Raw genomic sequence first — 17,802 nt, 5'->3', positions numbered from 1 at the left:
ATATGTGGATAGCAAGTGTAAGCTAAGTAAATAATGAAAGCAATTGAATACACTATACAAATAGGATTGAGATACAGTACCTTCAGAAAGTATTCACACCCCTTAACGTTTTTCACATTTTGTTGCGTTACAGCCTGAATTTAAAATGAATTAAATTGAGATTTTTTTTGTAACTGATCTACACATAATACATCATATTGTAAGAGCGGATTTTTTTTTAGACATTTAAAAAATTTAATGAAAAACTAAAAGCTGAAATGTCGAGTCAATAAGTATTCAACCCCGTTGATATAACTTAAGTGGATCGAATTTCCTTTGATCATTCTCGAGATGTCTCTACAACTTGATTGAAATCCACCTGTGGCAAAATCGATTGATTGGACATGATTGAGAAAGAAACACACCTTTCCATATAAGATCCCAATGTTGACAGTGCATGTGAGAGAATTTTTTTTACCATGCAGTCTAAGGAACTATCCGTAGAACTCCGAGATAGAATCGTGAGGAGGCATAGATCTGGGGAAGGGTATATAACAATTTCTAGAGTGTTGAGAGTTCCCAAGAGCACAGCGAGTTCCATCCTTAGGGAGTGGAAAAATATGGAACTACCCAGACTCTTCCTAGAGCTGGCTGTTCGAACAAACGGAGCAACCATGCAAGAAGGACCTTGGTCAGGGAGGTGACCAAAAACCCAATGACAACTCTGACAGAACTAGGGTTCTTTGGCTGAGATGGGAGAACCTGCCGGAAGGACAACATTCTCTGCAGCACTTCACAAATCCAGGCTTTATGGGAGAGTGGCCAGACAGAAACCACTCCTGAGAAAAAGATACATCACAACATGCCTGGAGTTTGCTAAAAGACACATGAAAGACTCTGAAAGCATGAGGCAAAATATTCTGTGGTCTGATGCGAGGAAAATTGAAATGTTTGGCCTGAATGCAAAGTACTACATCTGGTGGAAACCGAGCACAGCTCATCACCCATCTAACATCATCCCTACCATGAAGCATGGTTGTGGCAGCATCATGCGATGGGGATGATTTTCAGTGCCAAGGACTGGGAGATTTGTAAGGATAGAGGGAACAATGAATGGAGCCAAATACAGGCAAATCCTTGAGGAGAACCTGCTTCAGAGTGCAAAAAAACCTAAGCGAAGATTTACGCTCCAGCAGGAAAATGACCCCAAACATACAGCCAAAGCAACACTGGAATGGCTTCAGATAAAGAACATTAAAGTCCTTGAGTGGCCCAGCCAAACCCCAAACTTGAATCCCATTGAGAATTTGTGGAAAGACTTGAATATTACTGTTCACCGACGCTCCCCATCCAACTTGACAAAATCTGCAAGGAAGAATGGGAGAAACTCCCCAAATCCAGATGTGCAAAGCTGATACAGACATACCCAAGAAGACTCGTTGCTTTAATCACTGACAAAGGCACTTTTATGAAGTATTGACTCAGGGGGTTGCATACTATTACGTTTGTGGGGGTAGGGATGAAATGCCATAATGTAGATAGGAATATATAGTTGAGCATGGACCGTGTGACGTGAAGAAGAAGAACCCTCAATGTATATAAGCAGGGTAACCCGTGAGCTTAAGGTTGTTTATGTTACCACACGGAGGGTGTTGTTTGTGTTAAGTTAGAAAGGCTTAAGGATAATTCCCAGTATGTAATTGCCTCCTGTAATTTCCCCTCATGTTTTTCACAAGTAATCAGCCAGCCATGCCAACGAGCGCTCCATTACAACAACAACAACCATAATCGCCGACGGTACCCAGACATTACGATCGGCAAGTAAACCCCGCCCAGCCGAACATTCCCGAAGGACGGCTGGACTCCGCAGTCTCCGAATGTCTACACCCCTCCGAATCCCTGGCCGGACCGCACCGCGCGGCCACAACATGTCCGGAGAGCACCACTGCTCGGGAACACCATCCTCCTCTGGTCGTTCCACGCTTCACAAGGGTCCGATAAATCTCTGAGGTGCACACAGCATGAAGCGCAGCCGTCCTCGACCCAAGCCAGAACAAGAGAGAGAGAGAGAGCGAGAGGGAGGGACGCAACCTCCTTTTTCCCTTGCTGAGGTCACACTCTGACCAATCTCCACATCCCATTATATCATCCCATCTCCACGACCAATCATCCCCTTTGGGGTGGGGCCTCACAGCCTGCTTGACGCCAAATGACGAAGATCGGAGCGTGGCCTGCCGGTTACGATCCTTCGAGGCGGAGTCTAGCCGTCCTTCAGGAATGTTCGGCTGGGCGGGGTTTACTTGCCGATCATAATGTCCGGGTACCGTCGGCGAAACCGCCTCGTTGCCCTGGGTACCACTCTGTTTACGTCAACTGCCCTGCCACACTGGATGGTCTGAAGCAGGAAATGTCAGACTACCTCCAGGCAGTACCACATGACACCTACAGGAAAGGTGGACAGAACTTTGGAGTCAGGATCAGTGCCTGTCTGAACCACGGAGGGGCACACATCGAGAACGTCAATTACAAGGGTTTTGCGTAAATGCCAATTTCAGATCTTGGACTCTCACTAACTCTCGCAGTAACTTACTACAATAGCAATCATTGATAGAGAATACCATGTCATAAGCTTTCAAGAAATGTTTGTTTCACATTCGTGAGGTTTCTGTTTCTTTGTAAATAAACGTTTAAAGTTGTATCACTCTTTTTGAAACACCCGTACATTCTGAAGGTACTTACTGTATGTACTTCTTGATTCAATGAGCCAACCTTTTCTACGACTGGTTTCCTCGTTTTGTTCTATTTATGCACTGAAAATACATGCAATTTGTCATGTCTTTCCAGATTCTGTGTGTGCTATAACAACCATATACTACTTTAATTTCAACACCTAAACTTCCAAACGTTGTCTTTAAACCACTAAAAGGTTAAAGACAAACAAGTTAATGAAGTGCCATACAAATAAGAAATGTCACATTGTAAATGAGATGGCAGGTACATTGCACAACTCTAACATACCATCAAAATAACGATTATCTCAAGCATTATTGTATTTTTTATCCTGTTAACGCGTAGTCACTGTTGTACGTGGTTGAAAGAGTGATATAATGGCGGCATAAAGGAAAGTGAAGCACATGGTTATTGCGTACTAGTCCATAGAGCATCTCGTAGAGCACGGAGCCGAGGCACCACCAGTCCACCGTCCTGTCATATGGCTCTTTGCGCAGAATTTCAGGAGCTAGGTACTGTGAACATGAACGTGGAAAAAGGTTGTGGTCATAGTTATGAAACACTGCTCCACAAAACTACGTTGTAAGTACCACAACCTCACTTTCATAAGGAAACATGAATGAGTCACAAATATCAGTGTTGGCTTAACGGTTAAGGACGCCGGCTTGAGATCTTAGGGTCCGGAGATAGAGCCCCTGCCATGCCGTTAATTTAACACCAGGTGAGTTGACTCAGCCTGTCATCCTTCCGAGGTCGGTAAAAGGATTACCAGCTGACTGGCAACAGGGGGTATTGCATTATCGGCACAGCTGTACCCCCAGAAAATGATGCAGCCAAACAGCCAGAGGCTGCATATAAACCACCACCACCACCACTCTTAAAGAGCTCCCACAAACATCCATGAAGTACAAATATATATATATACTATATATACAAGGATAACCCCCGCTCTAGCAGGGAAAATGGCCTTAAAATGCATGTTGTTGTTGTTTGTTGTATATATATATATACACACACATATATACACAAGGGTAAATCAAAAAGTGAAAAATGAATGAATGAATGATCGTTTTAAGGCCATTTAGGATTGGATGCTCTAACCCCGCGGTCGGGAACCTATGGCTCGCGAGCCATATATGGCTCTTCCGGTGACGGCATATGGCTCCCAGACAATTTTGAGTTGAAAAAAAAAAAAAAAAAAAATGAAATCAGTTTGGAACTGATTTTAAAATACTTGTGATATTTCTTAATAATACTGTGTCATTTTAAAGTAAACAGAAATTAGTTTTGAAGATAAATTTCACGGGTCACGGGTCACCCGTGGGTCGGGTCGGGAACCAATGGCTCGCGAGCATGTCCGCGTCATTGTAAAGGTGAAGAAATCAATTTTATCAGATAGCCAACTAGTTTATCCGCTTCAACCCTTGTAACGGAAAAGATGGCGAAAAGAAAAAAAGACGATGATTACCGTGCATTCCAGGCTGCGTGGACAGAGGAATTTGCATTTGGTGAGAGAGCAGGATCTGCGGTATGTCTAATATGCAATGATAAAATTGCATCGATGAAACGGTCAAATATAAAGCGGCACTTCGATACGCACCATGCTTCATTTGCATCGAAATATCCAGCGGGGGACAGCAGGAAAAGGGCATGCGAGGAGCTACAGCGGAGAGTGCAGACGAGTCAGCAGCAACTACGTGTGTGGACCAAGCAAGGTGACAGGAATTCCGCTAGCTTTGCGGGTGCTTTGGCAATAGTAAGGAATGGAAAGCCATTCACAGATGGCAAGTATGCCAAAACATTCATGCTTGATGTGGCCAATGAACTGTTTGATGACTTCCCAAATAAAGACAAGATAATCAAACGAATAAAAGACATGCCCCTGTCAGCAAGAACTGTGCACGATCGTAGCATCATGATGGCAAATCAAGTCGAGGAAACACAAATTAAGGACATAAACGCCGGGACATACTTTTCTCTCGCGTTAGATGAGTCAACAGACGTTAGCCATCTATCTCAGTGCAGTATAATTGCCAGGTATGCTGCAGGTGACACACTGCGTGAGGAAAGCTTGGCTGTTTTGCCAATGAAAGGGACAACAAGAGGAGAGGATTTATTCACGTCTTTCATGGAGTTTGCTGAAGAAAAAAAACTACCGATGGATAAACTTATTTCTGTCTGTACTGATGGTGCATCCTGTATGTTGGGGAAGAACAAAGGATTTGTAGCGCTTCTCCGTGAACATGAAAAGAGAGCCATCCTAAGTTTTCATTGCATCCTGCACCAGGAGGCGCTTTGCGCTCAGACGTGTGGCCAGGAGCTTGGTGAGGTGATGTCGCTGGTCATTCGAGTGGTCAACTTTATTGTTGCCCGAGCTTTAAATGATCGCCAGTTTAAAGCTCTGTTAGAAGAAGTTGGGAATCATTATCCCGGTCTGCTTTTACACAGCAATGTGCGTTGGTTGTCAAGGGGGAAGGTGCTCAGCCGTTTTGCAGCTTGCCTGAGTGAAATCCGGACTTTTCTTGAAATGAAAGGCGTCAAGCATCCTGAGCTAGACAACACTGACTGGCTCCTGCAGTTTCACTATCTCGTGGACATAACTGGCCATCTGAACCAGCTCAATGTGAAAATGCAAGGTATTGGAAATACAATCTCATCCCTTCAACAAGCAGTGTTTGCATTTGAAAGCAAGCTGGAAGTCTTTCTCAGGGACATTGAAACAGGTCGTCTTCTGCACTTTGAAAGACTGCAACAATTTAGAGATGCATGCTTAGCAAGTGACTCCACTCAACATCTGGATCTCCAGCAGCTAGCTGGCTTTACGTCCAATCTCCTGCAGTCATTCAAAGCACGTTTTGGAGAATTTCGTGCGCGCACTGGTCTTTTCAAGTTCATCACTCATCCACATGAGTGTGCAGTGGACAAAATCGACCTGACATGCATCCCCGGGGTCTCTATCGGAGACTTTGAGCTGGAAGTTGCTGACCTGAAGGCATCAGACATGTGGATGAGTAAGTTCAAGTCACTTAATGGAGAGTTGGAAAGTCTTGCGCGACAGCGAGCAGAGCTGGCGAGGGAACACAAGTGGACAGAAATGAAAATCTTCAACCTGAAGACCAGCTGATTCTTAAAACTTGGAACGAGCTTCCTGTGACATACCACACAATGCAGCGTGTGAGTATTGCCGTATTGACCATGTTTGGCTCTACATATGCATGTGAGCAGTCATTCTCGCATATGAGGAACATTAAGACCAACCTACGCTCACGTTTAACTGATGGAAGCCTCAACGCCTGCATGAAGCTCAACCTCACCACGTATGAACCAGACTACAAGGCCATCAGCAAAACCATGCAGCACCAGAAGTCGCATTAAAAGTAAGACATATTTAATTTATTATACGTTAAAAATACTATATGGCTCTCAATGAAATATATTTAGAAATATTTGGCTTTTATGGCTCTCCCAGTCAAAAAGGTTCCTGACCCCTGCTCTAACCAGTGTCACCGAGTCTGGTTAAGGTCTGCATTTCAATCCAATATTGTGTTGATGACCTCCCAAAGGCAGAAATATGTGCAAGATTGAAGCTTTAAACATTAAGTTTGCATACTTGCTCTTCTCTTCGTTGTCTTTGGAGAGATGCCTCTTTGGATTGAGGATTTCTCCCACCCGATAGTTCAATCTATCAATCAGCCTTCATCCCAGATGTCCTTTATCAATATCAATTCCCTCCTCCACTCCCAGCCGTATGTTTTTGCAGGGCTCACGTGGTCCACCATCAACCCCCTTTTGGTGAAACTACCTAAATTCAGGATCACCGCTCACCTCCACTCATTTGATCCTCTCTTTTCCTGCCTGTGGAATGTAAATCCACATTCTCTTCAATCTCATTCTTCACCCCAGGTCTTCAAGACAGCTGTCCACCAACATCTCTTATCTTCCCCAATCCAAAACCCTGACCCTTTATATCCTCATTACCCCACCCAAACACCATCCTCCTTCCATATTTCCAGTTTCCCCTCCTTGGAGTTTCCTTCTGTGCCCAGGGTGTCCACCCCATATATCTCCTTCCCCCCATTCCTCCCCACACCCATTGTTTGTCCAAGTTTCCCTCTATCTTGACCTTCAACTCGGCTGTTGGTGTTTTCCCCCCTCTCTCTATTGGTCCTTTTGCGTCCTGGTTTTGTCTGTTATGTCCTGATACGTTCCGTGTAGTAGCTATTCCACTAGCCTTGACAATGTAAACAAAAAAAAGCCTATCCAATTTAATGTTTGGTGAACTCATTAATGATTTAAGACATTCTGCTTCACTTCGTTTCCTGGGTACATTACATGACAGGTGACACTAAATAGTATACAGGGTGCTGGTTAGCTTTTTGCTAACCTCGAGTACCAGTACACTGGTAATTCCCTGTTTATCGTAAAAAGGCGACAAACAGGGTTGGCGGCAGGAAGGGCATCCGGCCGTAAAACATTGCTTCAAAAAGGGGACCAAAAAACAACAACAACCACGGTCCCCGAAAAGGCCAACCCCCGCTTTGTGGGGAAAAATGGCCTCTAAACGGTGGTTTTTTTATTACCCCACCACTTAAGAGAAAGGAGAAGGGAGAAGGGAGAAGGGAGAAGGGAGAAGGGAGAAGGGAGAAGGGAGAAGGGAGAAAGGAGAAGGAGAAAGAGAGAGAGAGAGCTCAAACGTGTTTGAAAATCATGTTAATTTGTCCCAAATCATTTACCCAGGCATGCCACCACCTGTACCTCGGGCGTTCCGCAGAATGTGTTTGTTGTCTGTTCGGGCTGCATCCCTTCCTTACACAGTCCAAAGTCGGTGAGTTTTATGTGTCCCTTTAAAAAAATGGGAGGGGCATCGTTAGGGGAGGTGGGATTGGTGGGAAAGAACAAACATACTAAATTAATGGATCAGAAATGGATGCACAGTGAATATCTGTATTTGGTTCTCTCCACCAGATTTGGGATCGAAGGAGTTCTGGGTACTGTTACGTGGTCCTCCCGGTAACTACCTGGTCTTGGTGACCCCCAGACCGTGGGAGGACCCTGCCAGAAAGATATCTGATTTATACGCTTTCGTAGTGCAATCAATATGAAAGACACAATAATTCAAGTCAATAAGAAACCCCACACCAAGGATCCGGATTACTTAATAATATATTCTCCATCATCAGCAATCAACAATCCATCAACAATCTTACTAAGATGGCCATCTCATAAATTTCCCCCCTTTCCCCACTCATGACCCCTCAATGGTCACTGTCCCTCACAATGTCTCTGGGCCCCTCCAGACCAAGGTGAAGGTCGACTTCTCCGCACACGGGCGGTTGAACGAACCCCTGGCTGACGTGTTCCAAACGTGCACGTCGCGTACCGGGAACAGCTGCTGCAGCGCACACCTCCTTGCAAAGCAAAGCGGGCAAAGCAAAGCACGGCTTGCAAAGCAAAGCGGGCAAAGCAAAGCACGGCTTGCAAAGCGCGCGAGACCCAAGGTGCGACCCGTACGCGTCCTTGTAGACGTTGAGGCAAACTGTGCCGGACGCTTGGTTCCGTGCACGAACCCACGGCAACTTGACGTGTAATCGGTAATTACCCCGCGCAGGTAACTCCTTTCGCCAGACGGGCTTTCAAACACAGCATCCCCCACGCTGCTCACTATCGACACCGCTCGCGTCGGAGCTGGGCGAGGAAAAAGATAGCCGCTTCTCCCCGACCTCGTGTCTTTTTCTTCTTCCGGGTCACCATCCCGTTTCCGGTCTCCTGTTATCCGGAGCCTCTCGAACCATTTAACCACAACAACCTTTAATAGAATAAACATTAATAAGCAATGACATGAATAGTAATTCACCTAAACCCAGAATCCGTATCACTCCCCGCCTTCAAGAAAGAAAGTTTGAACCCCGCGAAAACTTTCTGTGCCGGCCAACTTTGATAAACCAACCCGATACCCCAAATCATCAGTTCCCCCCAGGCACAATTATCGCATCTCAAAAATAAAGCAACAAACTTTCACCAAAACCCCCCAGAGATTCCCAGGTAATTCCCTCTAGACCAAGCGTCAACCACTTCTAGTTGCTCTTGGATGGAGGCCCAGCTGAGTACTCACTACATGGACGCCTTAAGGAATGTGGGGTTCACGGTTAGTCCGGGGAGGAAAGTTCATTACATGGACGCCTTTAAGAACGTGGAGTTCACGGTTAGTCCGTGTAGGAACGTTCCCTACCGGGACGCCTTTTAAGAACGTGGCGTTCACGGTTAGCCCGTGTAGGAGCCCAGGCTCGGCGGCTCCGCCGTATATAGAGTGCTTCAACTTCTCCGGACTCCTAACAGTTACGGTGGGACCCCTTGTCCCAGCAGTCCCCTGACTGGCGGTCTCCTTCTCGGCCAGTCCTCTGCCAATCATTCTTTTGGGAGATGCCGTAACTCTGGGAGCCTCCATAGTAATATCGGCTGCTGCCAACACCAAAACTACCGCCAAGTGGTCCTCTTCTTTAGACCTCTCGACGCCTACGAAATGCCTTCCCTACTGTTATGGTCCGACCCTCCAAATCCTTACCATTCCAATTCTTCTCTGCCTCCCTGGCGTCTTTTGTGCTTGCAAACGTGACAAAGCCGAACCCTCTTGACCGTTGCGTTTCCCTGTCTTTTACTACCCGCACTTCCACCAGCGGCCCATATCTGTTGAAGACAGAGGTCAGAACTTCTTCCTCTGTGTTGAAGTTCAGTCCCCCTACAAATAACTTGGCACTTTTGTCGCCATCCCGAGCTGGGGTGGTGTTATTTCCCCTGCGGTGCTCTTTACCCACCCCCGGGTTACCATAAATTTGCCCCCCGGCCAAATCATTCCCGATAATCACAGATACTCCCTCTACAGGAAGCGCGGCTTGTAAACCGACGGTGACCGGTTCTGACACCAAATCGGATTCCAAATGGATAACATGAAGTGGGGCACTAACACAGCCACCGATCCCTTGTAACCGAACCCTATCACCAGTTGCGGTACTCTTGGACAATGGCAAAATGCCTTCAAGCATTAAGGATTGATGGGCTCCTGTGTCCCTCAATACCCTAACAGGTCTTGGGTTAGTCAAGTCTCCCTCGAGTGAGACAAACCCCTCATAAATAAATGGTTGGTAACTCTTCTGTGGGCGATTTCTTATGCTAGCCATTGCATTCGGAGTTGTAATAGTCGGACTCCGCTCTGGGTTGTCCCTTTTCATGAGGTAACAACTGGACATCAAGTGTCCAGGTTTTTTGCAAAAGGCGCAAGTAGGCCCGGAGGAAAAACTCGTGGTCTGCCTCGGGCCCCCCGGGAAATAAGTTTGTCTTGGGCCCGTAGCCCTCTGATTTCGAACAGTTGGGGTATCCGCGTTGTCCCCATAATCCTCTCGAGGCCGCCGCCATGTATTGTCGTTCTCCGCACCGGGTGTTCCATAACTCCCCTGCTGAAGTCTAGGCGAGGAGCTAGGTGTGTGGACCCCTATCCGGTGTGTTAAGGCATAATCATCTGCCATGGTGGCTGCATCCCACAACTTTGGTACTTTCTTTTCCTGCAGGTACACTTTGATGTCCTCGTGGACACACTGTTGAAATTCCTCCACCAGCATCAGGTCACGCAATGCTTCGAAGTCATTCCCGACTCCTTTCGACTCACACCACCGATCAAACATGTTTTCTTTCACTCTGGCAAACTCCACATGGGTCTCACTCTCCCTCTTCCTGGCATTCCTGAATTTTTCCTGGTAAGCTTCAGGAACCAACTCATAGGCTTTGAGGATGTGCTTCTTCAATACCTCATAATCTGCACATTGGTCCATTGGTAGCGCCGAATAAATCTCTTGAGCTTTACCCACCAGCACACTTTGCACTAGTATGGTCCAGGCCTCCTCCGGCCAGTTTAACTGTCGAGCCACTTTCTCAAAAATTTACCAATTAATAATTAATTAATAAATTTTAATTACTAAAAATTATTATTTTATTATGTTATACAATTTTAAATCCCGGACGTAGACCCAATTGCGAATCCGCAAATCGTAATTTGGACGAGCCCCCAATTCTGTTACGTGGTCCTCCCGGTAACTACCTGGTCTTGGTGACCCCCGGACCGTGGGAGGACCCTGCCAGAAAGATATCTGATTTATACGCTTTCGTAGCGCAATCAATATGAAAGACACAATAATTCAAGTCAATAAGAAACCCCACACCAAGGATCCGGATTACTTAATAATATATTCTCCATCCATCATCAGCAATCAACAATCCATCAACAATCTTACTAAGATGGCCATCTCATAAATTTCCCCCCTTTCCCCACTCATGACCCCTCAATGGTCACTGTCCCTCACAATGTCTCTGGGCCCCTCCAGACCAAGGTGAAGGTCGACTTCTCCGCACACGGGCGGTTGAACGAACCCCTGGCTGACGTGTTCCAAACGTGCACGTCGCGTACCGGGAACAGCTGCTGCAGCGCACACCTCCTTGCAAAGCAAAGCGGGCAAAGCAAAGCGCGGCTTGCAAAGCGCGCGAGGCCCAAGGTGCGACCCGTACGCGTCCTTGTAGACGTTGAGGCGAACTGTGCCGGACGCTTGGTTCCGTGCACGAACCCACGGCAACTTGACGTGTAATCGGTAATTACCCCGCGCAGGTAACTCCTTTCGCCAGATGGGCTTTCAAACGCAGCGTCCCCCACGCTGCTCACTATCGACACCGCTCGCGTCGGAGCTGGGCGAGGAAGAAGAAGATAGCCGCTTCTCCCCGACCTCGTGTCTTTTTCTTCTTCCGGGTCACCATCCCGTTTCCGGTCTCCTGTTATCCGGAGCCTCTCTAACCATTTAACCACAACAACCTTTAATAGAATAAACATTAATAAGCAATGACATGAATAGTAATTCACCAAAACCCGGAATCCGTAACAGTACCAATACCAATACCAATCCAAACGTGCAATCAACATCGACACCATCATATAAATAGATAATCTTGCACTTTTTATCAGTATAGTTACCAGCAAGGTGTGATCCATGATGTGATTACCTCAAAATCCAACAGAATATTCTCACGTTTCAGATGTATATGAATCTCCAACGCAGATCGTTTGAGCTGGAGGTATGACTGAAAGACCTCCGCGAATGCCGAAACGATGTTTGCCAAACTTACTGCATTATTTTAATTACCCACAATCCCCACATACGAACAAAGATCACTCTTCATGAACAAACGAACAAACAAACACAACAAAGAAACAAAGAAACAAATCACAAAACACAAACAAACAAAACTTTCAAAAAACAAAGACCACAAAAAACAAACAAACAGATCACAAAACAAAGACACGTGCGAACAAAGATCACTCAAATACAAACTGAAACTGGGGGTTGTTCATGTATGAAAGCAAACAGCGGTCTATTAGTAAATAAATTGTTCACTATAAAATGATACCCATACGGGGATGGACAAGACAAGAAAACCAGTATGGATCGGATGCACGAAGACAGACAATAGGGAAGGAAAGACACAAACTTATTGTGCAAGGGAAATAAAACTATGCCCAGTTAAGGCGCCAAAATACTGGACTCAAACCGTTACAAAGGGGAGCCCGAGGAAGGCACGATCTGGTCTTTGCTGTTCCATGACCTGTGGTCATGGACGTCGTGCAGGCTGGCATGGCACAGTTCAAAGTCCGGCTCAATGATGTTGAGGAGCAATGGCAATGAGTTGAGATGGCACTCGCGCCTCCTGGTGTGGTCCTCCTCCGGAGCGACAAAACAAGGAGAGGGCAGTGTTGTTTCTCCAAGGTCCAACCCAAAGTGCCACACACATGCATGGACTGGTTACCTTCCCAGCACGCGGCTGGTCTCATTCTGTGCGTTGCACCATCTTCCAGGCCATCCCGCCATGTGGGTGGCCCTTCGACCTTCGTGAAATGTTCCGCCCATCTCCAGAGCTCCGCCGCCTACTTTTCCGCCGTGGCCGACAGCCATCTGGCCAAATGTCCTTTGACAATGTCCATTGTAAGCGCGGCATGCTTTCTGTGGGCCTTTGGTGTTAAATGCCACAGGTCCTCCACCAGGCCTCGTCTGTACAGGAAGTTTCACACAATACACCCTTACGCTATTCTGCTCTATTGTTTACAATCACTACCCCCTCAGTGCACATATCACGTATGACCTACCCGACAGATTCTAGTGATGGATTCCACCTTCCCCAACCCTGCCCTTTGCACGTATCAGTATCATTGCCAGCAAAGCATGAACCATGATCTGCTTACCTCAAAATCCAACAGAATGTTCTCAGGTTTCAGATCTCTAAGAATAAAAAAAACCACAATGGCCCAACTTCACTATGTTTGTCCTCAACAAATCGTCACCAATTGCCAGCAGACTTTGTTTCAAACAAATAATATGAACTATTTCACAGCAAATTATAAAAAAGATCATTGCAATAATGGCGGACCGAGCATACGAGATTCAAACGATCCGTTCGCAAACAGTGTCCCCCCCCCACCTCTCTCCGAAACGAGGAATGGAAATACCTGTAAATAATGTTAAGGGAGTGCAGGTACCCGATTGCACTTGCAATCTCGGCGGTGTAGAAACGAGCACGTGGTTCAGGGAAGCAACGCTCACGCTGCAGGTGGAAGAAAAGCTGGAAGAGCACGATGAACAAAACAAAGAGCAACAGGTCAACCCACCAGATTCCAACGAGGTGAAGAGGGTTTAAGAAAATTGACGACTGATCTTACCTCGCCTCCGTTAACGTAATCCAGGACAAAGTAGAGCTTTTCCGTGGTTTGAAAAGAATAATGGAGGCCAACCAGGAAAGGATGCGAACAGTTCTTCACGAGAACGTTTCTTTCAGCCATGACGTGCCTCTCCTGTTTACCACATGCATTGTGATTAGATCGATGTAACTGTTAAAAAAAATACTTGATGTGAAAGTCACACGCACATTTACTGTTACAAGCACCGTCTTGTCCGCTTTTTGCTGAGATACAACATGCAACGTCACAAATGTGTTTCAACATATCACAAATGTCCAATGGTAATGCGAGGCTGCCTCCACATAAATGACTGAGGATTTCACTGGCGCAGCAGCGGCTGCTTAATCGACAGGAAGAAAAGGGCATTGTCAATCCCTTTGTCTGTCTGCTTCCTGTCCACACTTTTACCACCTTGGTCATAGTCACCAAACTTCGTCGGCATCATTGATAACGTCTTACAATTATGCTCACGACATCCAAATTTGTGTACAACTCCTCCATCAATTCTGGTGGTGCAGTCAAAAACAGACTTTTCTCATAGCGTTCCCATGCTGGACCATGTCAGGACGTTCCGGTGGGTGGCACTTCCCATACACTTCCGTCACGAGATTGTTGTTGTTGTTGCTGCTCCCCCTCTTGTCAGATTTCATAAGATCCCACAACCGGTCCTTGATGGTTATATTGGTGCACTGTACGTATTTTAATACAAGGACATGAAGTGGAAATTCCCATTACGACCAGATCTAGCAATTCTCACTTTGTAAAACGTGGATTTTCTTACGCTCCAAAAAGGAGGGATATTTTCATGCACCCGTGAGTCTGACTAAAATATGTGGGAGAAGTCCCCGAAAATTGGCTCGTACCTCTTTTTTCTTCAGTATTGTGGCTTTTTGTAGCACTTTGACAGCGTAGAACTTGCCATCAGATTTGTGCTTTGCAAGGAGCACCTGGGGAGAGAAATCCCGAAAAGATGAAACTATCCACAGGTCACGACAAAATGAACAATCTATATATATACATATATATATATATGCAGTCACGTGAAAAAGTAAGTACACCCCATGTAAGGTTTTGACTTTTTCAACATATTTCAACATACAGCTATTTGATCTTCATTTCAGGAATATTGATAGATAAAGGTGATATAATATAACAAGTATCATGAAACATTTACATTTTGTAGCCATTGTATAATTTAAATTAACATAAATGCAAATTTCGCATGTGGAAAAAGTAAGTACACCCCTACATTTATCACTACTTCAAATACCTAAAATTAGAATCAGGTGCACCAGCTCAGGTACAAATGATTAGAACATCGTTAGAGAGCATCTTGGAGAAACCTGTGTTACATATTTATGTGAATGTATGTGGATTACCATTCAGGTCTTTGCTTATCCGTGTGTAGTATATTAAGGGTTGTTGTGATTGGAGGGTCAGGAGCCCTTCTGAACAAGTGGCCGGAAACGGAAGTGACCGGAAACGGAAGAGGAAAAGACACAAGGAAAAAAGGACGAGTATTCTTCTTCCTCGCCCCGCACCGACGAAAGGTGGGATTGATTGAGCCGTGTGGAAAAGCGGCGTTCCGAAGCCCGCCTGGCGAGAGGAATCACCGGGACGTGTACCTGCCCGGTGGAGACGTCAAGTTGACGTGGGGCCGTGCATCGACCCCGCGTCTGGCACCGTTCCCAACACCGTCTAAAAAGACGCGTACGGGTCGCCCGTTGGGGCCTAACACGCCTGGCAAGCGGCGTGGGGCTTTTGGCTTGCTTTCCCGTCCCCGCGTCACGTGGCCGCGAGGGGCTGTAGCCGGGGTGCCGGGTACGATACCTGCCCGGTGGAAACATGTCCACCCGGGGTTCGTTCAACCGCCCGAGTGCGGCGACGCCGACTATCATCTTGGTCAGGAGGGGCCCAGAGACATTGTGCGGGACCGAGACCAAAAGGGTGTCGTGAGTACTCACCGGGACACACGTATATAAGATGGCCATCTTACTCATAGAGAATTGATTGTGGCTGGGGAATTGTTGATGGTAGTGTATTGTTGATTGCTCGGGAAAAATCTCCGTGGTTGTGTCATTGAAATATTGTTGATGGTTGTGTATTGTTGATTGCTCGGGGAAAATCTCCGTGGTTGTGTCATTGAAATTGTATGGTATCATTACCATTGGAAATATATCCTTGAACATCAGTTGTCTCCTGGGTGAAATTCATATGGATTGCGTGGCGAAAGCGCATATATAATACAGCTTGCTGGCGGAGTTCCTCTCACGGTCCGGGGGTCACCGAGACCAGGTATTCACCGAGGGGACCACGTAACAGAATTGGGGGCTCGTCCAAATTACGATTTGCGGTTTCGCAATTGGGTCTACGTCCGGGATTTAAAATTGTATAAAATAATAAAATAATAATTTTTTATTAATTAAAATTTATTAATTAATTATTAATTGGTAAATTTTTTTGAGAAATTGGGGTAAAGTCTTGGGTGAAGGTTAACAGGTGTTAACGATAGGCACCATGGCGTTTGTGGCACAGAACTTTGGGGTAACCCCGAGTGAGGCACAGTTCCGAGCGTTGCTAAAGTCGGACCTCTTGAAATTGGCCAAACATTTTAACTTGGAGGTCCGAACTAATTTGAGGAAGGCAGAGTTGCAGGCCACGGTGATACAATCTATGGTGGGATTAGGAACATGGGACGAGTTAGCCTGGGAGTGGCTACCCGAAGAACCAGAAGACGTTGAGCTCCGGAAACTGGAGTTGCAATTACGGAGCCAGGAACGGATTAAAGAAGAAGAAAGGAAAGCAGAAAAGGAAAGAGCAGAAGAAGAAAGGAAAGCAGAAGAGAGGAGAGAAGAGAAGCAAGCAAAGGAAAGGAGAGTGGAACGAGAACTCCAGGAAAGGTTAAAAGAAGAAGAAAGGAAAGCAGAAAAGGAAAGAGCAGAAGAAGAAAGGAAAGCAGAAGCGAGGAGAGAAGAGAAACAAGCAGAGGAAAGGAGAGTGGAACGAGAACTCCAGGAAAGGATGAAAACAGAGGAAAGGAAAGCAGAAGCAGAGGAGAGGAGAGCTGCAAGGGAACTCGAAGCAGAGGAGAGAAAAGCGGAAAGGGAATTAAAGGAACGTGACATGGAGCTTCAGCAAGAAATCAAATTCAAGGAGCTGGAGTTAATGAGAGAACGGGGAGAGGCACCACCCTTGCTGACGGGGTCGACACCTAACCAGAAAACCTGGGATGTGGGCAGACATGTGAGGCTGGTTCCACCGTTCAGTGAAAAGGAAGTCGCGAAATTTTTCCCACACTTTGAGAAAGTGGCTCGACAATTAAACTGGCCGGAGGAGGCCTGGACCATACTCGTGCAAAGTGTGCTGGTGGGGAAAGCTCAGGAAATTTATTCGGCGCTACCAATGGACCAATGTGCAGATTATGAGGTACTGAAGACGCACATCCTCAAAGCGTATGAGTTGGTTCCGGAAGCTTACAGGCAAAAATTCAGGAATGCCAGGAAGAGGGAGAGTGAGACCCATGTGGAGTTTGCCAGAGTGAAAGAAAACATGTTTGATCGGTGGTGTGAGTCAAAAGGAGTCGGGAAAGACTTCGAGACATTGCGGGATTTGATCCTGGTGGAGGAATTCCAGCAGTGTGTCCACGAGGACATCAAAGTGTACCTGCAGGAAAAGAAGGTACCAAAGTTGTGGGACGCAGCCACCATGGCAGATGATTATGCCTTAACCCACCGAATAGGGGTCCACGAACCTAACTCCTCGCCTAGATCTCCGCAGGGGAGGTGGGGAACAGCAGGTGCGGAGAACGACCATACATGGCGGCGGCCTCGAGATGATTATGGGGACAACTATGATACCCCACCTGTTCGAAATCAAAGGGATGCGGGCCCAAGACAAACTTATAGTTCGGGGGGCCCGAGGCAGACCACGAGTTTTTCCTCCGGGCCTACTTGCGCTTTTTGCAAGAAACCTGGACACTTGATGTCCAGTTGTTACCGCATGAAAAGCGAAGACCCAGAGCGGAGTCCGACTACTACGACTCCAAACGCAATGGCCATTGTGAGAAATCGCCATCAAAAGGGTTACCAACCATTTATTTCAGAGGGGTTTGTGTCACGGGATGGAGCCTCGACTAACCGGAAACCGGTTAGGATATTGAGTGACACAGGGGCACATCAATCTTTAATGCTGGAAGGCATTTTGCCATGGTCCGAGGAGACGGCAACGGGGGATAGTGTTCCTTTACAGGGGATCGGGGGCGGTGTTAGTGCTCCCCTTCATGTCATCCATTTGGAGTCCGATTTGGTGTCAGGACCGGTCACCGTCGG

The 17,802-nt window shown here is 46.5% G+C and overlaps 1 protein-coding gene across 7 annotated transcripts in view; it reads right to left on the bottom strand.

Annotated features, from left to right (window-relative positions):
- The window catches only part of SGK3 (serum/glucocorticoid regulated kinase family member 3), a 96,192-nt gene that overhangs the window by 9,523 nt on the left and 68,867 nt on the right, over positions 1 to 17,802 (bottom strand). For 5 of the 7 annotated variants that reach the window (XR_010986350.2, XM_068130683.2, XM_068130685.2 and 2 more), the window contains 6 exons: positions 14,338 to 14,421; positions 13,457 to 13,588; positions 13,247 to 13,359; positions 12,983 to 13,019; positions 7,465 to 7,551; positions 3,129 to 3,224 (listed from right to left, as the gene is read on the bottom strand). Coding sequence is in view for 6 of the 7 variants with exons in the window: in XM_068130683.2 (XP_067986784.1) it covers positions 3,129 to 3,224; positions 7,465 to 7,551; positions 12,983 to 13,019; positions 13,247 to 13,359; positions 13,457 to 13,588; positions 14,338 to 14,421 (549 nt within the window). In the remaining variant the exon portion in view is untranslated. The remainder of the gene's footprint in view (positions 1 to 3,128; positions 3,225 to 7,464; positions 7,552 to 12,982; positions 13,020 to 13,246; positions 13,360 to 13,456; positions 13,589 to 14,337; positions 14,422 to 17,802) is intronic. The other 2 variants (XM_078786703.1, XM_068130682.2) reach the window with 1 other exon arrangement.

Source organism: Myxine glutinosa, chromosome 11 (genome assembly GCF_964187855.1).
Source record: "Myxine glutinosa chromosome 11, kmMyxGlut1.1, whole genome shotgun sequence".
NCBI classification, from domain to species: Eukaryota; Metazoa; Chordata; class Myxini; order Myxiniformes; family Myxinidae; genus Myxine; species Myxine glutinosa.
Note: the sequence above shows the minus strand (reverse complement) of the source record. Positions and strands in the feature narration are given on the sequence as shown.